At 40.3% G+C, this 26,314-nt stretch overlaps 4 protein-coding genes across 6 annotated transcripts in view; 3 read left to right on the top strand and 1 right to left on the bottom strand.

The window, feature by feature from the left end:
* Nucleotides 1-2,490, top strand: part of nxn (nucleoredoxin) — a 48,450-nt gene extending 45,960 nt beyond the window's left edge. Inside the window, exon 8 of the mRNA XM_087795795.1 lies at nt 1,815-2,490. Coding sequence (XP_087651921.1) covers nt 1,815-1,997 — 183 coding nt within the window. The 3' untranslated portion in view covers nt 1,998-2,490. The remainder of the gene's footprint in view (nt 1-1,814) is intronic.
* Nucleotides 2,491-2,973: 483 nt separating this feature from the next.
* On the bottom strand, nt 2,974-4,736 carry mrm3a (mitochondrial rRNA methyltransferase 3a). The gene is made up of 4 exons (XM_087795794.1): nt 4,354-4,736; nt 4,026-4,270; nt 3,791-3,952; nt 2,974-3,705 (listed from the first exon to the last, which is right to left on the bottom strand). Exons 1-4 carry the CDS (start codon nt 4,734-4,736, stop codon nt 3,209-3,211), a joined length of 1,287 nt encoding a protein of 428 aa, XP_087651920.1. The 3' UTR covers nt 2,974-3,208.
* Nucleotides 4,737-5,297: 561 nt separating this feature from the next.
* Nucleotides 5,298-7,415, top strand: glod4 (glyoxalase domain containing 4). The gene is made up of 9 exons (XM_087795564.1): nt 5,298-5,412; nt 5,573-5,622; nt 5,697-5,817; nt 5,894-6,038; nt 6,300-6,436; nt 6,534-6,620; nt 6,699-6,812; nt 6,892-6,978; nt 7,064-7,415. Exons 1-9 carry the CDS (start codon nt 5,323-5,325, stop codon nt 7,127-7,129), a joined length of 897 nt encoding a protein of 298 aa, XP_087651690.1. The 5' UTR covers nt 5,298-5,322; the 3' UTR covers nt 7,130-7,415.
* A 1,682-nt stretch (nt 7,416-9,097) lies between these two features.
* On the top strand, nt 9,098-25,740 carry LOC148076025 (bridge-like lipid transfer protein family member 2). 3 transcript variants are annotated; one of them, XM_087795832.1, is made up of 40 exons: nt 9,098-9,220; nt 9,564-9,677; nt 9,826-9,952; nt 10,368-10,417; nt 10,492-10,630; nt 10,693-10,811; nt 10,881-10,941; nt 11,005-11,197; nt 11,277-11,400; nt 11,467-11,591; nt 11,679-11,746; nt 12,445-12,581; nt 12,776-12,894; nt 13,893-14,086; nt 14,302-14,581; nt 14,653-14,858; nt 14,966-16,016; nt 16,085-16,276; nt 16,351-16,553; nt 16,988-17,106; nt 17,183-17,406; nt 17,469-17,659; nt 18,179-18,278; nt 18,681-18,880; nt 18,954-19,248; nt 19,327-19,484; nt 19,563-19,769; nt 19,830-19,929; nt 20,534-20,716; nt 20,780-20,901; nt 20,974-21,129; nt 21,193-21,314; nt 21,374-21,554; nt 22,835-22,921; nt 23,347-23,457; nt 23,522-23,657; nt 23,730-23,854; nt 23,929-24,030; nt 24,210-24,344; nt 24,967-25,740. In XM_087795832.1, the coding sequence occupies exons 2-40, from the start codon at nt 9,589-9,591 to the stop codon at nt 25,150-25,152; spliced, it is 6,717 nt and encodes a 2,238-aa protein (XP_087651958.1). In that variant the 5' UTR covers nt 9,098-9,220; nt 9,564-9,588; the 3' UTR covers nt 25,153-25,740. The 3 variants fall into 3 exon arrangements, with proteins under 3 accessions (XP_087651958.1, XP_087651956.1, XP_087651957.1); XM_087795830.1 differs by having other exon boundaries at nt 12,740-12,894; XM_087795831.1 differs by having other exon boundaries at nt 9,108-9,220; nt 9,567-9,677; nt 12,740-12,894.
* Nucleotides 25,741-26,314: the final 574 nt, after the last annotated feature.

The raw sequence follows: 26,314 nt of genomic DNA, 5'->3' as shown, positions 1-26,314 counted from the left end.
GTGTGTCTGTCCACATCAAAGCTGAGCGAGGAGATTTCCGCAGCTCTGCCTCAGCAGCCTGCAGGCAGATCTGTTATCAGTTCTTATCAGATGATTATGGTCTGTGAAATGTCACAACGCATCAGTAAACGGTGTGACTAGGCGCAGAAACCACACACGCGCTCAGCCCCTGCAGATTCTCCTTGTGGCCCCCAGTTCACAGAGACCCACATTCAGACCGATGGTGACGCCCCGTGAGCAAGTGACGGTCTAGCCACGGATGACATCTCAAATCGGCCGGTGAGGTCTCGCCTCATCAACGCTCATCTGTTTGTTGTTTGGCAAAGTAGAGGGCGCCGTCCATATTAAAGTCTGAGAACCAAGCGTGCGGTTTAATCCAGTTAGCCGAAATAGCTGCGGCTCTTCTGATAACAGGGAAGCCCAGAAAAGAAGAGGCTGAGAATGAAGAAGAATGGAAGACTTAAAAACATTTAAGTCATAGATTTCAATTGTAAATGATTTGTTAAATCAAAGTGGAGGTGGCACCAGTTTCATAGTCATCTGAAGTTGTTTTGAGCGCCCTCTGAGGGCAGCGTCAGTATAAGCACGGCGTTCTGCTTCATAATGTTTTCCACATGTCCCCGATCGTTTTCATCACTGAGTTCAGCCGAGGGGAATGTGGTCCATGTCGGCTCCTGTACTTGTGTAATCTTCAGTCTAAAGAGTGAACCGTGTGGCCTCTGTGTATCATCGGCAAGACACGTTCAGGGATTGAAGAGAACGTTGCAACAATGTGGTTTTTGGACACACAACACAGCCCAACAATCAGATTCAGACTCAATAATTAATGACACTCTTTGAAGGCCTGAGCCGCTGTTTTCATTTCTCAGTTTGTAATTCCGACACAGCAGAGTGAAGGGTGACATTGAGCCTCAGGCAAACTGCAGCCTGACTTCTTTCAAACATAACGGCTGAGACCTGAGTGCCCACCAGCTATACATCTATATTTAACATGCTCCTCTGGATGTCACGCACACACACACGCACACGCACACGCACACGCACACGCACACGCACACGCACTGAAGTATTGGGTATCTGAGTCAGGAGGTTTTATAAAGTGTGAGATTTTTTAACACCCCACCGGGCTTCTCCTCGTCTTCATCTCAGCAGGACGCATGACAGCATGAACCAGCTAGCATTGAGACGCAGCAGATTATTATCAAGAAAATAGGTTATAGTCGTTTTGGGTCGTTTTAGGGTAACATAAAAATGTATCATTTGGCCAGATAGACCGGACATGAAAGGAAAATGGTTAGAACCATCGTAATTCTATGTCTTTCACTTTCTATTTTCAGGTGCATGAAAAATGTATAAATAAACAGATTGCTGAGAACTGCACTTTAGCAACAACCAACACTGAACTCCAGAAATAATTATTGTCCCTTATGATGCACTACATTATTATATTGATTAAAAACAGAATTTTATAATGCTTAAAATTGAAAATATCTTTACATTTTGTGTGGTGTGGGTGTATAAATATAATCAAAATATCTGAGGTGAATTATTAGATAGATGGGTGTATGGATGGATAGATGGATAAAACTTTATTGATCCCTCTGGAGCTCTCCTTCGGGAAATTGTTTTTCCAGCACACAGCAACACAGACGATAGATTCATAAAAAACAAGAACAAAGTGCGATAAAAAAGTGCAAGATTATACAATCTAAGTCTAAAGATGAAGAACATGGATCAAAGAATAATAACAAACCAGTGTTGTTGTTGTTGTGTGGCTGTGTATACCAAACGTTAACAAGACTGCACCTCCCCAGGATGACATGAGCGACTCTCTGCGGGACTACACCAACCTCCCTGAAGCAACCCCTCTGCTCACCATCCTGGACATGTCGGCCCGGGCCAAGTACGTGAGAGACGTGGAGGAGATCACGCCGGTCGTCGTGGAGCAATTTGTCGGCGACTTCCTGGCCGAAAAGCTCAAACCGGAGCCCATCTGAAGACTTGAAACTGGACATTGTGGGACTTACCCATCATCACTCCTCAGCTGTTCTGTCACCCACCACAACTCAAAGACTTTTAATGTCATTTTAACACTTTTTTTAAGGCGTCTTTATTTTTTACCCAATCTCTTCTCTCTCCTGTGGTGCCTTGCTTCTGCTATTGTCCCTACAGTAATATATATATATGGAAGATCCTGATGTTTTATTGTTTTTGGCCTTACTTAGCATTTCTCTCAGTAGACTCTATTGGACCTACTTCTTCTTCTGCCGGTCTATTGTTACCACATTAGCTGCACAAGCACATGTAGTTACAAACACCTGCTTGTTACAGACCAATGACTGACTTTTGGAAACCCTCGTGTCTTATGTATGTGATTGATCGTGTTTGAAAGTCATCTCAAAGCTGCAAGAGAGGTTTTCTGTGAAGGTCCCTCTAGTGGCGAGGTGGTGTTATTAAAGGAGAGCGTTGTAATGTCACGCCTTTAATGTATGAGTCACTGTCCGTTTCTTTTCTTTTTTTAGGTCTAAAATAAAGTTGTTTTTTTCCCACTGATGATTTACATGGTGCAGATCGATGACAATTTGTAATCCAATAAGTTTTATTTCCACTGGATTCACCGTTCCAGTCATTCATACATCCATCCTCTTGTTTTCCAACTCGTCCAGAACAGCTCACGGAGCAAGCATCCAAGGTTACAGTATTTTAGGAGCAAAGGCTCTACTTTTGAGTGTTTCCCAGATAGTCAAGCTTCTCAATCCCATAGAGGCAGACTGAAATTAACTTTCTTGAATACTCAATTTTACATCAGTCCGTTCTTCTCTATCCTCCTCCTGTTGTGTACTGCGTAAAATCTTTGAAAGCCTAAAAATAAATCAAGCTAATCCTCGACATAATGTTGGATGTCAAGTTTGATCTCATCCATCAGATATGGATTTCAACTTAAGGTCACAAGATAATTCTAGGGAATCTTATCCTGAGTAGAATAGATTTATTTGCCTCCAGAAACCAGTTTGCGAAGGAAATGTACAGGTTGTGCCCAAAAAGTTGATGAGATGTCCATACCATTTTGCACAAACACATTTGGAATTTCTGACTTGATTATTTGAGGAACATAGCGCATCTAAAGTACAAAGAGCACCTGCTATAAATGTTAATTGAATGAAAAAAAAGTGCAGAGATCCCAAAAAAGAATGTCTTATATTTCAGTTTAATTTCCCTTCTGATGTTTAGTCAACTTCAGAAGTTGCTTCCTGCCTTCAAACAACACAATGCTGGCAGCCATGGCCGAGTTCAGACTTTCCACACTGTGAACCATCGGGATGAACAACCTCTTTCCTGCAGAGTTCTTTGCTAGCGCCAACGCTTCAGGACTCAAACCTGTAGTCTCTCCCCCGATCACGACAGCAGTTGGACCACGAGCCCACTTGTCATGGTACAGTTTAGAGTCCAAACAGGTGGTATCATCATCATCATCATCATCTTCGTCATCGGACGACGAATCAAAATCCTCAGGAGTTTTTTTGATGGATTTGTGGGACGCGGCAACTTGTTCAATTTCTCTGTGGTTTTCAGCCACGTGGACGGTGGTTTGCTTCAGAAGATATTTTTCAACTTCTGTCCAGCTCAGATTTGGGAAAACAGGGAGGCGGAAGTGAGCCCCCATGGCTGACCGCAAGACTTTGGGCTCCCAGGCGTCGACACAACCTGTCAATCAACAAAACATTTTGTGTTTTTATTTAAACGTACATAAGTATTATAGCTCAAAATATGTCAACATCCTTCGTTGTACCTTTGGTAAGCAGCACACTGTGACATCCAGCAGCAGCAGCACATCTCAGCATGGTCCCGAGGTTTCCTGGATCTCGGATGTTATCGCAAATCAGCGATAACGGCACTGATTGTTTGTCGTCTGCGAAATTCAGCTGTGAATGTTCAGGGTGGGAAAAGATGGCTGCAGAGAGAAATCAAAGAGTTCAGGGAAAACGACTTTAAGTGACATAGATCCAGAAATAGAACTCATTTACCAATCACTCCTTGAGGGGCCACAACATCAGACCAGATCTTGATCTCCTCAAATTTGACCTTGACCAGAGTCGCCGCCCTCAGCTTTTCTAAAGGTAGCTCTCGAAGACGCTCAATTTGGCTGAAAAACACCATCTGGGGTTTCGCACCAGCTTCCAAGGCATCACAAATCAGCCGCTTGCCCTCCAGTAGAATTTTACCTTGATGCTCCCGGAATGTTCTGGACCGGGCCACACTCACCAACCTCCTGCAGACATACACAGATTAAATAACAATTCAAACCAGTTCATAACACGTGCAGTATTGTTAAGATAATAACAAATTACTCACGATAATCTCTTATCGCCAGGAAAACTCTTCTCGAACCTCAGTCCGTCAACTTCAAACTTTCTCCCAGCAAGAGGTTCTTGTTTGGGGATCGGAGGTTCTTGTTTGGGGGTCGGAGGTTCTTGTGTGTGGATCGGAGGTTCTCTGGTGCTGCTGCTCCTCACCGGGTCACTGACGGTCTTGGCTCTACTGGAGCTGTTGCCCGCTGACGATGGAGGCTGTGGACGTTTAGCGGCCTCATCTTTGGGATACAAAACCTTGACAGGTGTTCTCTTCAAAGCCCTAACACAACGCTTAGGCTGCACATGGATACCGAGTCCTTGTTTAAAAAGCAGAGTTCTTCCTAGTGACTGAATGGAGAAAACATGTCGCATGTAAGTCGCCATGTTGCTTCTTCTTCTTCTTCTTCGTAGTGAGCTAAACTAAACACGCTTAGCGCCCCCTGTGAGGTATTACAACGCGTCACAATTTTGTTTCGAACATCAACTTTACTGGTTTAGAAAATGATTTAAGCTATTATAAGTGCACGTGCAAGTAAAGCGATGATTCAAAATATTTTATTGGTATTACTGTAGTATTTTGTGAATAAAATGTGGATAGTATTTGGGCGTCGTTCCTACGAAATATATTTGAGTGATAAAATAAAATAGGACTAATTATTCACTTCGATTCTTGTATATTTTCGATTTATCAAACGTGGCAACTAATATTTACCTTTCCAATTATTCAGGCCCTAAACGTGTTTTAAACATTAAAACAAAAAAAATAAAAATTAATAATAACTTCGATTTATTTAATCGCAACTTATTGATCGACCCAGAATTATTTTTTGTTATTTATTAAGCACATAAATGACTCGTTATAATGCTTTTAAATAAAGATCGAACAAAAAAAATACAATCGATGTCCGGTGAGTCGATCCAGGAAGTCTAATCTAACCAGAGTGATCGAACGAAACAAACTCTTCCCATCATGGCTCTGAGACGAGCTTTGCATTTTGTTTTTAAAGTCGCTGATAGAACCAAAACTGCCACTTTTTATCGAGATGTGCTTGGCATGAAGGTAACCAGGGGCGTTGAATTCTATTCTTTTTATTTTATTTTATTTAGGCGTTTGTTATCGATTAATAACATTATGCTGTGAAAGTAGACTGAGAAACTTAGTAACTGTTTAGCTCGTGAATCGTTTATATTTTTTATTTTAAAGGATTTTGTTTTTGCAGATTCTACGCCATGAGGAGTTCGAGGAAGGCTGTAGAGCAACATGTAACGGGTAGCTGAACTTCGAACCCCTACCTAAAGATAAATGAATACCATGATGCTAAAGATAAACTTGTGTTCTTACAGCCCCTATGACGGGAAATGGAGCAAGACAATGGTGGGATTTGGTCCAGAAGATGATCATTTTGTTGCAGAGCTGACATATAACTATGGAATAGGAGAATATCAACTTGGAAATGATTTCTTGGTTTGTGACAGCACGCACACAGCAATGATCTGAACATGCAGCTTTACAAATGATTCAATTGTTTTCCATTTTAAAGGGAATAACTCTTCACTCGAGCCAAGCTGTAAGCAACGCCAGGCGTCTGGGATGGCCTCTCACGCAGGTGGAGGATGCATTGTATCGGATCGAGGCTCCAGGCGGGTATCATTTTTACCTGTTGGATGAACCGCAGCCCTCACACGGTAAGTTTACTGCTAGACATGTAACTATTGTGCAATTCTTGGACAAGGAGGGAGGGAAGCATACTTTTAAGAGGAAGCAGTGATTATGAGTTAAAGAATGCAATAATATACAGTTTGTTTGTTTTTAACGGATGGATCTGAGAGATTAGTCAAAAGAGTCAAAGCTGAGAACAGATTTTTTTTTAAAGATAACTGACCATGTGGGTGCTTTACGATTTATTTAAATACAAGCAAATGCTTTTTTTCTTTTGTTTTTCTCAGACCCTGTACAGAGGGTTAGTCTGGGGGTATCAGACCTTCAGAAATCAACCGACTACTGGACAACTCTGCTTGGTATGAAGGTGATGGAAACAAATGAGAGCAAGAAAATGGTGCTGATGGGATTCGGAGACTCACAAGTAGGAATCATGAAACTATTCATAGTTTTTGGGATCATAAGTCATTTATTTAAATCTTTTCAGATATTGTATTTAATTGAAAATGTTCCTCTGTAAGTGTAAACTAGAACTTCGGGAAGTTGGTGGCGCTATTGATCACGGAACTGCTTCCGGGAGAATGGCATTCTCATGCCCTCGAGATCAGGTAACTTTTCGATAAGATTAAATACACAGCTTTAATACTTGTGATGCTATTCAATTTTTTTTTTTTTTTTTTTTACAGCTGCAAGATCTTGAAGCTTTGATAAAAAAGGAAAATCAGAAAATCCTCACTCCTTTAGTGAGCTTAGACACTCCGGGAAAAGCCACAGTAGAAGTGGTCATCTTGGCAGACCCGGTGAGTAAACATAGATTTATAAATGGAAAAAGATAAAGAATTAAATAGAAACTATGATGTGCATGCTGTTTGTTTTCAGGATGGACATGAGATTTGCTTCGTAGGAGACGAGGCATTTCGACAGCTATCCATGGTGGATCCTAAAGGAAATGAGCTTCTAGATAAGGTTTGTGCGTCTCCACCATTCTTTTCTTTCATCTACACTAAATGTATTTACTTCACATTAACGCCTCTTTTAATGTTGTTCGCAGGCAATCTCTGAAGATAAAAGTAATGAGTGGTTCGCCAAACGCAACAAACAAAAAGCAACTGCATGAAATTGAGTACATCTGTACAGCATCGTGTGCTGTCATAGTGTTAATGTGCAACAGTGTCAAGCACTTGTGAGATTTTGCTCTTAACAAAAAGTCAGTTTTCATTCCACCTTTTTGAAAAATGTTATTTAATCATAAAGTTGTTTTAAGCTTCATAGAGTGGAGATCAGAAATCATTATGGACAGCTTTGCCACATTTAATGATACTATTACATTTTTGAAAATGATTTATGAAAAAAATCGTTATCGTTGGCTATGGAACTTGAAATAAAGATTTTCCTTGATCGTCCTTTTAAGCCTTCTGATGCATTGTCTATGTGGGGATTACATACAGCAACACAAACGTGTATGATGGCTCATCCATTAGGTTATGGGTGAATTTCTGTTAAGTCATCTTCCTCCGAAATCTTGGTGTGTATATGACTGTAACAGTTTTGTTATTGTATATACATTTTATTTACTTCTTTCCAGGTTGTGTGCCAACTACAGGGGCATCACACTCCTAAGCCTTCCTGGTAAGGTCTACTCCAGGGCAAAGTTGTTGGAGATGCTTGGAGTATGGAGTAAGAGGCTCTCTACTGAGGACCCTATAATCACTGTATTCCCGCAGCGGGAGTTGTGTGCGGATCCTTGGATGCAGATCAGGTCCAGAGCACCTGCTGCCATTTTTCTGCACACTAGTTCCTATGCTTTCGTGCATAGTTGAGTCGCTTGGTCTTGTTTCCATGTCGGAGGAATGGCTTTTTGGCTGCAACACTTCCATGACCACTTCTGGCGAGCCTTCTCCGGACAGTAGATGGTGTACCTGGGTCCCACTGGTTTCTGCCAGTTCTGAGGCGATGGCACGGCTGGACATCTTCTGATTTCAAAGGGAAATAAGCTTGATGTGTCTTTCATCTGCTGCACTAAAGTTTCCTTGGCCGACCACTGCGTCTACGATCCTCAACGTTACCTGTTTCTTTGTGTTTCTTCAAAAGAGCTTGAACATCTTGAAACCCCAGTCTGCTTTGAAATCTTTGTCTGGGAGCAACCTTACTGATGCAGCAGAACTCCCTTGTGTCTTGTTGCTGTGCTCAGTCACACCTGTATGTCAACCTCAGCTTGGTAGTAGAGTTTGGCTGTTCCTCACCAAGTTGTAAGCCTCCTAGCTGTATCTTGTTCACTTAATGGCTGTCTTTCAACCTACTTGTGAAATTGATGATCATTAGCAACTGTTTGGTATAATTGGTTGATCATACACTTCACTAGAATCATACAAAACCCCTGACTTTGTGCAAATGTACATATATGAATTGATGCTGGTTTGAAGGCAAAGGGTAGTAAACAACAAATATTGATTTGATTTAGATTTCTGTTTTGTTGGCTCACTTTGCATTTTGGAAATTGATAAAAAATAAACAATTATTATTTATATGTTTGAAAGCATTCTTAGTTTACAGCATTTTTCACACCTGCCTAAAACTTTTGCACAGTACTGTGTGTGTGTGTGTGTGTGTGTGTCTATATATATATATATATATATATATATATATATACTGATTACTTAAATTGGAAGATTCTGAGAAGGATCATTCATTGTTATAAACAAGAATGAATTAAATGTAGAGAAAATAACAACGGAAGTAAACTAAAATAAATCTAAATTACTGTAAATTAAAAAGTCTTATAACAACAGCAATTATATTGGTAAACTCAGTATACCAATATAATGTAATAAAATAAAAAGTAAACATTGCCATTGTTTATTACAGTATTATACTGTAATAAACAATGGCAATGTTTACTTTTTATTTTATTTTGAATTGTATCATTAAAATTATTCAGAAAGTTCTCCTTCAAATCTAGACCAATAAATACATTTGTTGTTCGCAATAAGGAAGTGATGAAACGCAGTTTTAGGTTTAGTTTGTTAAACATTAATATTTGCCACAGGAGCGTGTGACTGGCGCAGCTCCAGCTGGCTGCGGGTCCAGCGGCTGCCAGCTGAGCAGGGCGGACTACCAACACTGAGCGAGCGCACTGGGGCGTCTCAAGGGACGGATTTATGCCAATATACGCCTCGACACGGAGCCCTACATATCACAAAATGCCGGGGTGAGTACGTCAAAGGGTTGGTTGTGTCTACTGCGAGCTAAACACTCACAGATGCATCCAAGAATGCTAAGTTGACAGCTATGCTAACGTTAGCTGAAGCACTAGCCAGACTTGCCACTGTAGACGCGGCGAAAAGTATGAAAACTTTTAGTTCGCTTTGTTAGGTTTATGTCTCTATTGTCCGAGGTAAAACTGCAAGCGTTCTACGGTATCTATTCCTCGATTTAACTAGTCGTGTTTACCTGCATAATGATTTAGCTGGAAGCTAACTGTCACTCATGGCTTCAGAATAACAACATTTCTGGGATGTTAAAAGAGTAGTTCTTCCCATCTTCTCTGACAGCAGCTGACCTGAGACCTGCAGACTGATGTTTACAAAGTGGGACACCATGTCTCTACTACTCATCTCCTGTCTCCTGATTCTTCTGCTGGGCTTCATCTTATGCTTCATCTTAAGGTCTGTCATCCATCTCACTATCATTACGTCCATGTCTCTGATCAATATATGCAGTCCTGTAACTTAGAATAGAATAGAAAATGTTTATTCATCTCCAGAGGGGAAACAGAATAGAAAATGAAAATGAACTTGTTTTTATTCCCAACAGATGGCTAATGTGCTCACTAGCTGTGCGACTTCTCCAAAATGCACTAAATGCAGAACTAAAGATTAAATCTGTTGGCCTGTTTTCTGTCCAAGGAGTCAGTATCCAGTTTCACCCTCAGCATACCCTGGTAAGAGTTGTTGTTAATAGGTTATTCATCAAACATATTCAGCCCAGTGTGTTAATACCAAGTATAAGAAACTACTTTCACAATTGTGGTTATTGTAGTTTCCAGCTCCCTCACCTCTACCAATCTAACCAATGGTATAAATAATAAAACAGATTTCTCCAAAGCAAAATTTTTAAATAGTAATTTATTAAAATAAACCTGGTGTAGTTCCCCACTTGGATCTATTATGATTATTTCCTATAAAGCACTCCAGGCAAGATTCTATAATTGTTAAATTTCTCAAGCTGGTTTAAGCTCTGAAAGTTGACATACTACAGTTGTCCAGCTGACTTATGGAATGAATCATATGTTTAAAGACATATCTACTAGTCACTTCTTATACAGAATTGATAATAATACTGTTTACTCTCTATAGGAAATAGACAAAATCTGGATCTCGAGTAAACTTCTAAACCCAGATTTACCGTAAGTTTTTCTTAAAGTAATTTAGCGAAATTACAAATTGAATTTGTGATCAATCTTTTTTTTTTTTTTTCCAGGAGATATCTAGCTTTGTGTGTGGGAGATACCAGAGTGAGGTTTGATTTACAAGCTCCCCTGACACCCTTATTAAAGAAAACCAAAGGAAAGTCCGCAAAATTTTCATTGAGCCCCACTGTCCTGCGATGTCTCTCTCAGGTAAGATTTATTTTTCCCCCTAAGGAATTTTAGACAATATCTTTTTTTCTTTTTTTTTTCAGCGCCTCTCACTCCATGTCAGCTCCATCAATGTGATGGTTCTAAACATGGTGTTGACCGAGACTCTGTGGCACATGACGATGGCGGGAATTACCTTATTACTTCATCAACACAGTAAAAGGTGACTCTGAGTTTTTGAATCATTGTAATCAATGATTTCAACCTGAAAATTAAGAATACTATATTTTAGGTTAGCGTGGGATGTCTCTGTTGGGCAGCTGAGCAGTAAATTGCTAAAAAACAGCCAATTGGTGAGTTTTTATAACTATTAAATGTCAGTTACAGTATAGTGTTAAATAAACCTTTTGTGGCAGGACACTTGTTTGGCGGAGGTGGCTTTCAACCTGCTGCTATCGGGAGATGTTAGTCTTCCAGAGATGAAACCTGGAAGTCTCTCCCTGTGTGTGAGGACACTGATAGCTGAGCTGCATGAGGGTCTGTTCCTCACACAAATCCTGGTGCCTTCGTCTTCCCTGATCCAAGAGGATGCAGGTGACCAAACGGAAGGTAAATATAGTGTTTAAGTGTCATGCCACTCACTTAGCTTCACAATAAGACTGTTAAATATTTTTTTAATCTTCTTCAGATTTGAAAACCACTGAATATATCAAAAGTGAATCAGTGGAAAAGCTTCACCAGTTTATCCCCAACAAGGTCAATGTTGAGTTTGATAACACCAACATAACACTGTCCATGCACAGCCAGAAGAGGTGAGTCAACTTAGATGGTCTTGTTTTTAATTAACTATATATATATTTATTTCAAATTCTGTTTAGACACTTGAACTGGACCTTGAAGACGTTAAAACTTGGCTACGGACGGGACGACGAGCAGCTTCCACTCAAAAGTTTCACACCTGCACTGAGTTTTCCTCAGAGCAGCCTGGAGCTCTGCCTGGAGGGTGAGACGACAGCTGGGTGCCAGAAACTTGGGGAAAGTTTAATGGGAGTTTTAATGCTTAATAATATGTTATTTTCTTTATTGGCAGATGGACTCGTCTTATCTCAAAGCCGGCAGCGGATTCTTTGTGTTAACTCCCTCAAGGCAGCTCTACAGGTGAGGAATTGCTTTGATTGTTTCTCTGAAGTTCCTTGAGTTTTTTCACATCACATTGACACTTAACTCTGGTTTTATGGTTTGTATAGAATAGGCTGTAGCTTAGACTATGTTGTTCAATCAAAAAAAAGAGTGATGTCTTTAACATTACCAACAAATACAATCAGCATGGTATTACCACCAAATAACCAAATAATGAACCAGTCATCAGAATCAAGTGCATATGTATGTGTATATATATATATATATATATATATATATACATAATATATATATGGATGCATGAATATAATGACTGTAGCTTGACAAAGCAGATGTGTCTCACGTTTTTCTCTGGTGTAACACCCTTAGGACTGCTCTATTGTTTCCATCAGTCGCTTCCTCCACCTTCTTTCCTCTCTCTGTGGAGACTTCCTGTCAGCTTAGTTAAGTTCTGATTGTTTCAGCTTAGCTCCAGTGGAACAATCTCGAAAAAACAAACAAGGCATTTTATTTTAAAGCAGACTAAAGTCACTTATTACATGATGTATTTTTCGATTTTACTTTTATTGTGGAGCGATTGATCGTTTCCTTCAACGTAAGATGTTAAGGAGATTTGACAAATGAATACTTTTTTTTTTTAAATGCAAACACCAATATTCTAGTGATATATGTATCTTCTTGCACATTATCTTTGCAAAAACCTCTTGTGTTTTCAGGTTACATCCATTGACATTTCCGGGTCCTTCACTGTCAACACTTGCATTATTCACTACCGCCACCAAGAATTCAGCCATTGGCTCAATTTGGTTCCGTGGGGTCAGCTCCTGCACAGACCGACGATGCACAGAAAAAGGCGAGTGAAGTCAAGAACAGAAACTTTCTTTACAAAATACTACATTTGTCTTCCTTTTTTTCTTGCTGCTCAGAAAACATCTAACCTCCTCACTTCTTCTCTCTTATCCATGTTTCCGTTTGACTCATTTTCTTTCTTCATGACGTTATTGTGAGTAGTCCATTAGATTTTTTCCCAACCCTGCTCTTCCTCAGGCGTCTCCCTCACCTTGATGCGCCAGTGATGATCATTTCTTCCGTGTCCAACGTGAATGTTTCAGTTCAGCTGGGAGACACAACACCTTTTGCTCTGGGCTTCCTCGCTACAAGTGCAGGTACATTACACATTAGATGCACAGGTATCCTTCTTGATAATGCAGGTGGAAGTCACGCCGGTTTGTTTTGCAAGTTACTGCTTCAAAAAATGACATAACAATGACTCACTGCCATTATGCTGTTTGCTATGTGCGTGGGTTTATTTAACCTTTACCAAACATGCTTTAGGAAATTAGATAAGATGGTGAACATTAACTTGCCTTGGTGAATGTGTGAAATTGAGTGGAGGAACCAGAGAATCCATATATCTACTACTTATTGTAAACAACTGAAATGGGTTGTCCGATTTGTGTATGATATAATAGGTATTCAAATAATAATAATGTGGCTTATCTGACACACATTTTTATCAGCACTAACACAGTGGACTCACTGCTGAGGAGTGGAGGGGGAATCACTGATAACAGTGGAAGCTATATTTGAAAAAGTTTTAATTCTTTATTAGATCCGAAACTGAGATTCCAAAGTAGGTGACCCTAGTTAGTTTTCCATGTGAGTTCTATCACCTTTGTCAATGATCTTTGGATTTGACCTAGGCAATGATAATATGTGGCCCTTCAATTGTATTTATGCGGACCTCCTAAGGTCAAAGTAAAACTGATGCTGTCTAACTTATATTGGAATTATTTAATTTTTTTTTTTCACAATCTTTTCAAATGTTTCCCTTCTATGAATTTGATCCTTTTGTGAAGATTTATTCCTCCTCAAAATAAAACGAAAGAAAATGAATTAAAGGATTTTATATTTATATTTTCTTTATATTTATATTTATTCTTTATATCTAAATTAAATCGTTATAATCTAGAGATGAAACAAATAATATTAAATCATTTAACATAAAATAAAAATACAGTAAATCTCAGAATCATAACACTTTAACTTTTTCTACATGCATAAGTAACAAAATTGCCTTTTAGAAAACTTTTAATCACTGTGTAGTGTTTCTGGACTTTTTTTTATTTCTTTTTTTTAATGTAAAAATATTTTATGTTTAAAGAGCTGCAGCATCTTCCTGACATCAGAGTGGAGAGGGATCTGTTGGAGTCTCAAAGTGTACATCAGCGTGCTTCTCTGACCCTGGAAAGCTTTTGGTGGAGGGTGGGTCAGGGTTCTCATATCCAACAGGCCCCTCACCCTCCTGGTAAACATGCCTGGGGAGAAGCTTTAGTTGTAGATTTCCTCACTCTCCAGGTAAAAGCACACAAATGTACATCAAATACACACATGTTTAATTTATATTTAATAAACAGATACACAATTAAGTAATGTTTATTGTACTGACCTTCACATCTCATATCTTAATTGGTTGTTTTTTTCATCATTTCAATCAAGCTGTCTTTAATACTGCCCTTATTGGTAATGCTTAATATTGCTTAATTTTTTTCTTCGAAATATGAACTTTTTAGGGAAGTTTGAACCGTCCTCATATGGATACAACTGGACAATCTCCAAGTCTGAGTGTAGAGTCCACTCTCAAAGGGGTTCAGGTGGAGCTGTCTGAGACCTGCACTCTCTGTCTGTCTCGTCTCTTGTCTCTCCTCAACACTCCACTTGAAGATTTCGCTGAGCTTTCAGAAATGCCACCAGTGTCTGCACCTAGTGATCACGCTACACAAGCGAACATGCTTTTTAAACTCAACTGTTGTTTGGAGGAGGTCAACATGTTTACAGTCTCCAATCTGGCTGGTAAAGTTAATGTTTTTACCCTTGATTAATATCTATATTTTTTACTTAGTCTAAAAGTGTTTTTGCTTCAGGAGCTGTGTCGCTTCGGATGGATGCAGTCGAAATCTTAAGTGCCACAGAAAGCTCCACCGTGTCGCTTACGGGTGTTAGCCTTTCCTTGGTCAAAACCCTCACTGAGAGCCTGGAAGTTTGTTGCCCTGCATCTTTGACGCAAGAACCCGTCGTCAAACTGACTTCTATAGTGGTTTGCTACCACATTACCACGCACACCTTGCAGGTAATCTGTTTTTTAACTGAAATTGACTGAAACTAATTTACTTTAAATGTGTTATTATGTAATTGATATAGAAGATTGATCAAGCAATATTTTAATTCCTGACGCAGGTTCAATGTGAAGGTGAACTTGCTGTGGACTGGACTCCATCAGACCACATGGTCCTATATCAGCATGTGACTGAAGCTCATGGATGTTTGCGGATGCTGCAGTCGGATAAAGAAGAGGACCAATCGGCCGGATATATCGATAATAAACCAGACTCTTCCCAAATGCGAGGGCTGATTGTACACCTGGAACTTTGCTGCACTTGTTTAACAGCCCATGTCAGCGAAGAAAACTATATTCTCATTTACACAGAATCATTCTCAGTCTCTAAACACACAGGCTCGATGCACATGCGCTCCCCCTCACTCACTTTCAACTTTGACGGTCACGACATTGTGACCTTTAAGGATTTAGACGTGCAGTCACATGATGATTTCACTGAGAGCCAGCTGCATAGAGACAACTTCTCCTTCCTCACCACTCCTCAGAATCACGTCTGGGTGTTCAGTTGTCCCTCTGTCATTGTGGAGTTCCCTTATCAGTACAATTTCTCAAACACCTTTGACGTGGCCATAAGTGTTCAGAAGTGGCTGAAGATGCTCCACCAATCCCCTAGTCTGACAGCAGCAGATCCCGCTCTGCCTCCAGATTTGGTGTTTAAAATAAGCCACTTCTCCTTCGTCTTCCTGGATGATGTTTTCGAAATCAAGCTGCGAGACAACTACGAGCTCATGAAAGATGAGAGCAAGGAGAGTGCAAAGCGTCTGCAACTCCTGGATAAGAAAGTCGCTGATTTAAGGAAACAGCACGGAGAACTTCTGCCTGCCAGGAAGATCGAGGAGCTGTACAGTTCACTGGAGAAGAAGCACATAGAGATCTACATCCAGCGCTCGCGCCGCCTCTATGCCAACACACCCATGAGAAAGTCTCTGCTGACCTGGACTGTGTCCAACCTGGAACTAGTATTCTTAGCAGATCAGTCACTTAATGGTCCTGACAAGGTGAGAGAGCAACTGAGAGACATCGACAAGGTCAGCCCCTTCCCCAGAGAAGGACTTCCTTTGGTGATCCAGTGGTGCCGTGCAGTAAAGTTTAAACTTGATGCTTTTCTGGGTGAGTTGCAGAGATTTATGAGATACAGACAAGTGTGTTTTTTATTTCTAACCATGCTGATTTGCCAGTGAGAATCCGGGACTACCCTCGTTACCTGTTTGAGATCCGAGAATGGGAACTGTCAGGGCGTTTGATCGGGACGGAGCAAGATGGTCAGACCAGGGCCAAACGCAAAGAGGTTGTTCCTCTTTGTGCTCCGTGGGGTGATGTTGTGGTGCACAGGAATATGCCTCCTCTCAAGTTCTTTTACGACTTCAAATGTAAGTGATTGGCTAATTGTTACTTCATCATACAGCATCAATGAGAGGCAAAGTAACACATTTTGTTTTTGCAGCCAACATCTCTCTCTACACTATTGTCTGGGGACCGTGTTGGGACCCTGCTTGGACTTTAGTGGGCCAATCTGTCGACCTGCTGACCAAACCAACTGTGGATACCTCACCTCTCCTGGCCTGGTGGGACAAAAGTCGTCTTCTCCTGCATGGACAGTGGTTGATGGAAATTGATCAGGCAAACCTTCATCAGCTGGCTACAGAGGTAAGGAACCATTTTTCAATCAGGTATTACCAACAAGCAACGCTTTTTTATTGACTGGATTTTGTGATTTTATGTGATTATATGCGATTATATAGCTTTCTGACAACAGAGGGTGTTCCTAGAAAGGTAGACAAATCATGGATAACCAATAATTGCAGCATTGGCTTTAATTGTCATTCATGTGCAGCCTGATCAGCACAAAATCCTTACACACCAGTGTTGTTATTTCTGAGCTTAGTAGTTGGCGCTCTCAGTATAAAAATGATTTTGGGTTTCATTGAAATTATAAATGAAATTATAGAGTGTAGACTGATATCTATTGGCCTTGAAAGTGAGACATTGTATCATGACAATTCATCAGCTGTTCCATGTTATCTCAACAAATGACATATTTATACTTTTGATCTGCTAAACTACACTATTTTTTCTTGCAGGACCCTTACAACACCACTGAAAACCTGCACTGGGAGTGGAACAAAATGAGTTTTAATTGGAATCCAGGGCAGTTTGTGTTTAAAGGAGACTTGAATCTGAACGTCAGAACAGCTTCAAAGTAAGTACAGACACCAAACCAGTATTTGCACTGTTCTTTTAATAGTATGTTAATACAATTTTTTTTTTCAATTAAGGTATGATGATATCTGTTTTTTACACCTACCCAACCTCCGTATGACTCTTGACCTCCAATGGCTTTGCCATGGGAACCCCCATGACCACCATGCTGTGACACTCTGCTGCCCAGAGACCGTTGCTGATGTCACCTCAGGACAACCCCATGACTCCTACCGAGCTTTTCGCTCTGAGAATCTCAACCTGTCCATCACTATGGACCTTAATCAACACTGTGACTCAGGTACACACCAAAAATAAATTGTCAAATTTGTTTGAATTTATTTGAGAATTTGCTCTTTTTAGAGTCCTCCCAGCCTACAATACTGTTGTACAGTAGCACTCTACGCTGGATGCAGAACTTTTGGGCCACTTGGACAGGTGTATCCCGACCTATCTGTAGAGGCAAACTCTTTCACAGCCTCAGGCCGGTTCGGAAGAAGATGAGTCAGCATTATAAGCAGATGTCCTACACTGCTTCATTCCCTCAGTTACAAGTCAGTGTTTTCTTTTTAAATCCTTCCATGTGTTACAAGAGTTGGAATGGTAACATCACATAAACAGTCATTTAAACCATGTGTGAAACTCCGGGCTCAGGGGCAAAATCTATCGCACTATAAATAAGGTTATGTTGCCAGCAATCACTTAAAATAAAGATAATCACAATCAATTTCAATATTAATTAAACCCAAAACCTATTAAGCTCCATTTGAATTTTGCTATCATTACCCATGATGTCTTTAAAGAGCGGAGATTATGAATTGACCTCTAAATTAAAATGTTAAGCTGATGCATGTTTGTGCATCATAGAAGTTCATCACCAACCATATAGATGTTATGCTTAAACTAGCCTTTAATATATTAGATAGGCTGGGGCAGTGCAGTCTGTTTTAAACCATGTTTTGTGTTATAGACTCAATTAACCTATATTATATTTTCTGAATTGCAACTTCAACTTTTTTTTTAAATTTATTTCAGCCTAACATGACCTCAAGTAACTGATGTGCTTCCTTCAGGTGCATTACTGGGCATCGTTTGCTCAGCAAAGAGGAATCCAAGTGGAGTGCAGTAAGGGCCACGTATTCACACGTGGAGCTCAGAGACTCATCCCACAGGGTACGCAAGAATGCTTTTATCCGCTATACAAAAAAATGTTTTCATCATTCATTCATCACAGTGTTTGAGCGTTGACTTGACATGACACACAGAAATGCTGTATTGTGTGCTCGCAACATTCGCCCTTTTTGTGCCACAAGGCAAAATGTTCAGGGACAAAGTCTTCCTTTAGCAGCTGACACTGCAATGCAATCAAATCCACAATTATTCACTTTAAGCAGACTTTTATCATTCTGCTTTAACTACAAGCAAGTGGACACAAAACTGTAATAGTTTGCATTCAAGATATTCGACCTACTGGCATAGCAGCGCATCATTCAATCATCTGAAATTAAAAGATCGATAGTATATGGAAGTAAATGTATGTGTATAAAAATTATCTTTATGAATGTGTTGATCCAGCTGGTACTGTGATGAGGAGGCTGATCTCAGAGTGGAATGTGACTCAGATGGTCAGTGAGCTCTCCCAGGTGACAGTGCACCTCATGGCCTCCACTTGGGACGAGACGGCTGATCACCAAATCAATGCTCAAGTGAAGAAAACTCACCTGCTCAGCCTGTCGTCCCTCAGTTACCAACGACAGAGTGTCCGCATAGAAGAGGTAATCATCTATAGATGATGAAAGAATACATGTCTTGTTTCCTATGAGTTAATCATTTGATTTGCTTCCATAGGAGATCAACTTGACGGGTGAAACAAACGCTTCTTACACTCACAAGCTTCGCCTGGTGGACCTTCGTGCTTCTTGGACGACCACCAACCGTAATATAGCCTTCGGACTGTATGACGGCTACAAGAAGGCCTCAGTTCTGAAGAGGAACCTCTCCACGGAAGCACTGAAGGGTCTGAAGATTGACACACAGCTTCAAACCAAAAAGTTCAAGCGGTCTCCTTCAAACTTTTCGCCCACAACACCAACAACTCCAGTGATACCAACTCTCACTCGTGCAGAGAAAAGTCATAATGAAGGTGAGTCATTAGCCTTTCGAGGAAGGTTAAAAAAAAAAAAACCTGATGTCATATTGCCTTTTTTGTTTTTCTCTGCAGGAACATCAATGCTCCAGAAGTTGATCGAGGAAACGGACAAGTTTGTGGTTTTCTCAGAGGAGGACTCTGGTGTCAGTGACCAGCTCTGTGGCATCGCAGCCTGTCAGACTGATGATGTCTTCAACCACAACTGGCTTATAGAGCTAGTTAACTGCCAGGTAAGGACCATCAGAACAGGTCAAATAGTCAGTTATCATGTTGTATAGAATTGTCATGATCTTAATCAACCTTCCCAGATGGTACTGCGAGGGACAGAGACGGCAGGATGTGTTCTGGTTTCTGCAGCAAAGGCTCAACTGCTCCAGTGTGAACATCATCCAGCCTGGTACAACGACAGCCTGAAGCAGAAGACCACCTGGACATGTGTGCTTGATGGCATGCAGTACTTTGCCACCATGGAACTGAACCCGTCCGAGCACGAGGACAGACAGTTGTGGCTGGAAGTGAGTTCATTCAAGTCAATGTGATGTACTTCTTAAATATTAAGTGGTTTTCTTCATTAGGTTAAAAACATTGAAGAGCACAGGCAGCAGAATCTGGACTCTGTCCTGGAGTTGATGGAGAGCGGCCAGGCTGTGGGAGGAATAGTCAGTACCACTACAGGTCAGTGCTCAAGAAAGCTTTTCACACAGTTAAAATGCAATACTCTTTGAATGTTAGAATATTATTTTTTGGGTTCTATTTCTAATTACTTATCAAGAGAGAACAGGTGAAGAAAAAGACCCTTAAATTATGGGGAAAAACTAATGTATTTTAAACAGAAAAGAGAAATATGTTGCTATAAACGATATGGTAATTACCTCCATTCAAGGAGTTTAGGAGATCCCACTAGTAAGCTATTAATTGGAGAATTCAAAAAATTGGATTTGTTTCACTGCTGCTCATTCGGTGAGTTCTGGTGAGAACAAACCTTGACTTTATAATAAAAAACTGCTAACAATTTAATAACTAGAAGACATTCATGTGAATTTTGTGACAAAGTGTGTTATTGTTTGAAGTAGTCTTGGATCTATGCTGAAAATCGAATAATTGCTGTTGGTACAAAGGTTTAATATCAATGTTACAGTTTCTAGTTCTGCAGAAGGAACATTATTTACTTTTTTATAAATAGCAGTTGTTTTATTTAATGTATTTAATGGTGTGTTTAAATGAAAAGTCTTGAGGTTTGTACTTTCTTAGTTGTTTCTTGTTTATTCTGAAAATGCAGATTGGAACCAGCCAGCTCAGGTGAATGAGGCACAGCAGGTGCAGCGCATCATCTCCCGCTGCAGCTGTCGAATGCACTACATCAGCTACAGCCACGACATCAACCCTGAATTGGCAACTCAGATCAAACCTCCAGAGCTGAGGAACAACCACGAGAAGGAGGATCTGCTGAAAAAGCAGGCTGGTATGTCAGTTTGATCTCATAGTTTTCTGTACATATTTTGATCTCTTTGTTGTTTATCTCCAGGTGCTGTTGACACCTTTACTCTCATTCACCATGACCTGGAGATCTCTACAAACCCGGTTCAGTACGCCATGATCCTGGACATCGTGAACAATCTGCTGCTGCATGTGGAGCCAAGACGCAAGGTTGGAAGAGAACACGCTGAATAATACAAATGTATCTTTAATTTTCCTCCTGACCGTTGGTTCTCAATGCAGGAGCACAGTGAGAAGAAGCAGCGTGTGCGCTTCCAGCTGGAGATTTCCAGTAACCCTGAGGAGCAGCGAAGCAGCATCTTGCACCTGCAGGAGGCCGTCAGGCAGCACCTTGCTCAGATCAGACGCCTGGAGAAACAGATTTACTCAAACATCAGAGTGAGCTGCTTCAAATGTCATAAACCCAATGACTTTAATTTGACCTTTTTTATTATCCTGCAGGCCCAAGCCGATGAGCTGAACAGTGACGAGCTGAACGATGTCAACACTCGACTTCAGAACCAGCTGAACCAAGAGAAGAATGACATGCAGATGAAGAGTGAAGAGCTCAACATTCTCATCAGGTCAGAGTCCAGAAGTGGCTCATCTACGTCATACACTCTCATCTGAACTTTTTTTTTAGATGTTTCAAGGATTTCCAGCTTCAGCGAGCAAACAAGCTGGAGCTGCGTAAGCCTCCGGAGGACGTCAGTGTGGTGAGGAGGACGGAGATCTACTTTGCTCAGGCTCGCTGGTGTTTGACAGAAGAGGACGGGCAGCTCGGCATCGCTGAGCTGGAGCTGCAGAGGTTTATGTACAGCAAGGTGAGCACATACACACTCTGTTATATTTGTATATACTAATGTATGTATCACCCACACACTACAGCAGGATCAAGTAATAGTTAGTTGTAGATTCAATTAATAATTGCATTATTATGCTATATTATTATTATTATTATTAAAGTTTAAAACACTCAAATGTATTGTTTTCTATTAATCATAACTTTAAATTCTTACTTACTCTCTGAAAGTTGTTTATCTTGTGTTGTTTTTTTGTTTTCCCCTGGATTAATTCACAATATATTGGTTCAAATAGACGTTTCTCCTTACTTAGCTTATGTTTTTTTTCCATTCAATTAATTGTAAGATTGTCTTATAGGGCTGTATCAACATGATTTCTGCACAACATCAACTAATGGTCCCAACCCCATTAAGAAGGCAAATAATTCCTTAAAACCTTAAAAATACACTGTGAGGTAAAAATAATTTTGGGTGACTATTTTTTCAAGGTCATAAAAAAAAAGACAAAAGTCTGCATAGCCGTCATCAGAGACTTTGAAGAAACTAGAATATAAGAAAAGTTAGTTATTACTATACTTTTTTGTCAAGTACATCATTCTGCATGTTTTCATTCATAGTGTTGATGCATTCAGTGAGAATCTATTATGTAAATAATCATGAAAAAAAAAAAAATCATTGTAAAGAAGGTTTGTCCAGACATTTGGCCTGTATTGTATACAGTATGATAGAAAGTTAATAGATGTCATATCAATAGCAGATCTGTTGAAAATTCCCAGAGAGAGGTAAAGCACCTTTTATAGCACTCAAGGTTGCTTCACATACAAAGAAAACAATAAAATCACACCATACAATAAATCACAAAATACAATGAAACCAGGAGGACACGGCATAAAAACAACACAGTAAAACAAGAAGCTATCAGTACATGAAACGGGTTATGAGGGGTAATGAGTGAGTTGTGATTTGAGGGGTGTTAGGGAGACACACTCTTTATTTTGAATCTGTTTCATACTGCAATTGACTTTCTTCTATATTAGGGCTTTCTCTTGTAGATCGTTTTTTATTTTGGCTTAATGGCCTCTCCTTGTTGTCCAAGTATATATTGTGGCCACCAGGGACATTAACTTGGCTTCACTTCATCAGGGGTGGACAGTTTAACAGATATTCATCCAAACCTTAAAACTGCTAATTCTAACAGAGGGCTGTGAAGTCCTGCACCACTGAAATAAAATGCATTTTAGACTTGCATTATGAATGCTAATACATACAACAAATACTGTATATCTGTCTTCACTTCGCAGCTGAACAAGTCGGACGACAGTGCAGAGCATCTTTTGGAGCTGGGATGGTTCACAATGAACAACCTACTGCCCAATGCAGCTTACAAGGTAAAAGATTTCCTCAATTGTCTCACAGTGTTCCAGTTGTTAACCTGTTTGATTGACACCTGGTTCTCTGCCTTCTGTGCAGCGTGTGAGGGTATGTATACAGACGAAGAACATCTGTGAAGTTTGTGTCACTCGTCCTCAGAGGGTCCATCAGTGTTGCATGGATAGTTGATCTATTGATTTGCTTTGAAGGTTGTCTTAATGTTTAAGAATATACCTTCTTAGTAAGTTGTTTCTCTGCTGTGACCCACAATCATTTAGGCATATATGGTTTGACATATTGTGATATTTGTGTGCATCATCTAGGGGTCGCATGAATTTTATTTTGTTAATATTCTGTCTGATTATCTATTTTTTTATTTTGATTTAAATGCACCTTTTCAAAAACCTGCATATATCCGACATAATGTTTTTTTTTTAATTAGGTCGTTCTGCGACCCCAGAGTGTCTGCCAGTCAGGTCGACAGTTTGCTCTTCGACTTTTCAGTAAAGTGCGCCCCCCTGTGGGAGGAATCTCTGTCAAGGAACACTTTGAGGTAAACAAATGGTTTTGTTTCCTCTCTGCTTATTTTCCAAACGTTAACTTTTGTGTAACTTTAGGTCAACGTGGTGCCTCTCACCATCCAGCTGATGTACCAGTTCTTCAAGAGGATGATGGGATTCTTCTTCCCAGGAAGAAATGTGGAAGAGGAGGAGGTGACGGACGAGGAAGACAAGTTCAGATTAGTGACGACTGGTATGAGCTTTTGAGAGCCTGCTACAACTTTGTGATACATGAATGTTGAATTGGTTCCCTCCGCTATCCCAGGAATCGCAGTGAAGCCTAGACAGTCATCAGAGGACACCCTGGGTCCGCTGGGCCCCAGCAAAGGTGTCACGCAAGGTCTGAACCGCAGCTCTGGCGTGAGGAGGTCGTTCCGAAAAGCTCCGGAGGTAGACTCGTCTCACGCACACTGGTCTCAAGAGTGTTTATCTGGATAATGACAACTTTTAATTTCCAACTCCAGCATCCAGTGGATGACATTGATAAGATGAAAGAGAGAGCAGCCATGAACAACTACTTCATCTACATCAAGATTCCTCAAGTGCCTCTCTGTGTCAGCTACAAGGTCAGCTACATATTTATTTATACAGAGTATCAGTCAATTGAATAAAAATACCTCATTTACAGATTGTTGGCTAATATGTATGGATATGTTCAGTGAGTGAGGCAGCACATGAATGTCACGTCATTCCTATTTATTATAAATGGTTCATGGATTTCATTGTAACTTCCTTTGTTCAACAGGGGGAAAAGAGCAGTGTGGACTGGAAAGACCTGAACCTTGTTCTGCCCTGCCTGGAGTATCACAACAACACATGGACGTGGCTGGACTTTGCCATGGCTGTGAAGAGGGACAGTCGAAAAGCACTCGTAGCTCAGGTACACAGCGACCCAAACGACTGCTCTCAGATCGTTGATAGAAAACGGCTATCACTAAATGAAGCCAAAATTCAGTGAAAACAGTTTCTCAGACAACAATGATCCCAGAGGGCTGCAGATAAACCAGGACTGTGTGGCGGGGAGCCAGACAAACTGTCTTAAAATAATCGCACACTAAATGAGTAATTTTATGAGGTCGTACAACTTTTTATATTCTGGCTGCTGTCTTAACAAACAGGCCAAGAGACATAAGTCCCTCTAGTGCAGGAGTGAAGAATTGAATGTCCAAAGGAGCAACATTATAAACGCTGACTGTTGTGAGGGGCTGTTCAGCCAAACATATTTATATAATATAAAACTATGCCAAACCCAAGGCCTGTTGATACGATCAACTATAAGTTAACTTTAAGAGAAAATAAGGAACTGAGTTCATAAATCGCTGCAATTATACAGGGATTAACAGTAAAGGGTTGAAGGGAAGGAGGTTCCTTCTAAAACACCTCACTAGGAAGGAGTATAGGACCGTCTACTCTTAATGCCCCCTTGATGACCAAGCTCCTCAACTTCTCTCTTCAACATGAAGCAAAGTGTACAACATCATAGTTGTCTCTATTGTGTTCAGATGATTAAGGAGAAGCTGCGTCTGAAACCTGCCTCGGGCTCGGATCTTCGAGGGAAGACGCTGGAAGGAAAGTCGGACAACAACCTCCAGCAGCAGGAAGAGGACGAGAAGGCCAGACTCCTCATCGGACTGAGCTCTTCCGACAAGAGCTCCAGCAAGAAGAGCATCTTCAGCAGGCGCAAGTGAAAAATACGCATTCACACCAATAGTCCTTATATCAAAGTGGCAACACCCGTTGGCTGCAATTGTCACTGCAGTAGAGTTCTTGTTGCCAAATTGACCAAATGTGTTTCTTCAAATCTAACATGCGGCGAGGAACATTCAGGCCCGTTTGATCCTGAAGCGTCTGCAACTTTTCCTGCAGGCTCAGGAAGGCTTGGTGTTGGAGTTCAATGTAAAACACTCAGAGTTCAGATGGTTAAGATGGTGGCTGCATGACTGTCACAGACAGGACGGCCATGTCTCGCTTCAGATTCTCTTTTCTATCTTTTCTATTGTCAGTCGACTGTATCTCACCTCAGTGCAATTCGTCCAGAACACAGAAGCTTGACCGCTGCAGAAGATTTAAGAATCCATCTTCTAACACTTGAAGCACTTTTTATGCAAGAGTTGTGTTGATATTTTTGTAACCACGTCTGTTTTGTGTTTGTCTGCTCAGCCTGCTATAAAGAAAATATTTGTTTAAAATCCTAAGAATATTTTCATGTCCATTATATTCAAATACTGTATATGTGGCAAAATTGTTAATAAAAGTTCTAGTCTGATGTTGCTGAAGTAGTTTTGAGAGCTACAACTCCCTGCAAACACTGCAACAACATTTTATTTGTTTTGTTTTGTGTGACTTTGTCCCGCTTCCAAGATGTTCGTTGTGACAGAACTGAACAACAAACCATGGTTGGTAACAACAACAGAAGAATGAACACCGTGAGATCAGCACAGCAGGAGGTGAAACGATGCCTACTGGAGGAAGTTGGAACAGACACAAATCATAAAAACAACAAACTGAAATAAAATAAAAGAGCAATATTCATCTCTCAAGTTTAGAAACAGGCATTTATTGACTCTCTTTGTATCCTCTTACCGATCGCTTGGATAACTGACTCGTTAACACCAGATGAAGAAAAAAGTCTGTTCTAACACCCGGGGACTCCAGTAATTTATAAAAAATGTTATACATATTTGTATACTATAAGTACTTATTTTATCCATGGACCATGTCATTCATTCAGCAGTGAAGAACAAATTAATTCATTCTCATAAATATTTAGAGAAGAAGCTTCAACAAAGGCAATATAACATTTTAATTTTATAGGTCAAATATAAAAATGTTCATTTTAGTTGTAATTCA

The sequence above is a fragment of the Callionymus lyra genome, chromosome 7, assembly GCF_982586985.1.
Source record: "Callionymus lyra chromosome 7, fCalLyr1.hap1.1, whole genome shotgun sequence".
NCBI lineage: Eukaryota > Metazoa > Chordata > Actinopteri > Syngnathiformes > Callionymidae > Callionymus > Callionymus lyra.
The sequence above is the reverse complement of the archived record's forward strand: the minus strand, read 5'-3'. Positions and strand labels throughout refer to the sequence as shown.

Excerpts from the sequence above, each read along its gene's own strand:
- mrm3a (XM_087795794.1), bottom strand. The coding sequence starts at position 4,736 with ATGGCGACTTACATGCGACATGTTTTCTCCATTCAGTCACTAGGAAGA. Across the intron at positions 3,953-4,025 it reads GGCCCCTCAAGGAGTGATTG|CCATCTTTTCCCACCCTGAA; the intron begins GTAAATGAGTTC and ends TTCTCTCTGCAG. Across the intron at positions 3,706-3,790 it reads CAGTGTGCTGCTTACCAAAG|GTTGTGTCGACGCCTGGGAG; the intron begins GTACAACGAAGG and ends GTTGATTGACAG.
- glod4 (XM_087795564.1), top strand. The coding sequence starts at position 5,323 with ATGGCTCTGAGACGAGCTTTGCATTTTGTTTTTAAAGTCGCTGATAGA. Across the intron at positions 5,818-5,893 it reads AACTTGGAAATGATTTCTTG|GGAATAACTCTTCACTCGAG; the intron begins GTTTGTGACAGC and ends TCCATTTTAAAG. Across the intron at positions 6,621-6,698 it reads TCTCATGCCCTCGAGATCAG|CTGCAAGATCTTGAAGCTTT; the intron begins GTAACTTTTCGA and ends TTTTTTTTACAG.
- LOC148076025 (XM_087795830.1), top strand. The coding sequence starts at position 9,589 with ATGTTTACAAAGTGGGACACCATGTCTCTACTACTCATCTCCTGTCTC. Across the intron at positions 9,678-9,825 it reads ATCTTATGCTTCATCTTAAG|ATGGCTAATGTGCTCACTAG; the intron begins GTCTGTCATCCA and ends TATTCCCAACAG. Across the intron at positions 16,017-16,084 it reads TAAACTTGATGCTTTTCTGG|TGAGAATCCGGGACTACCCT; the intron begins GTGAGTTGCAGA and ends CTGATTTGCCAG.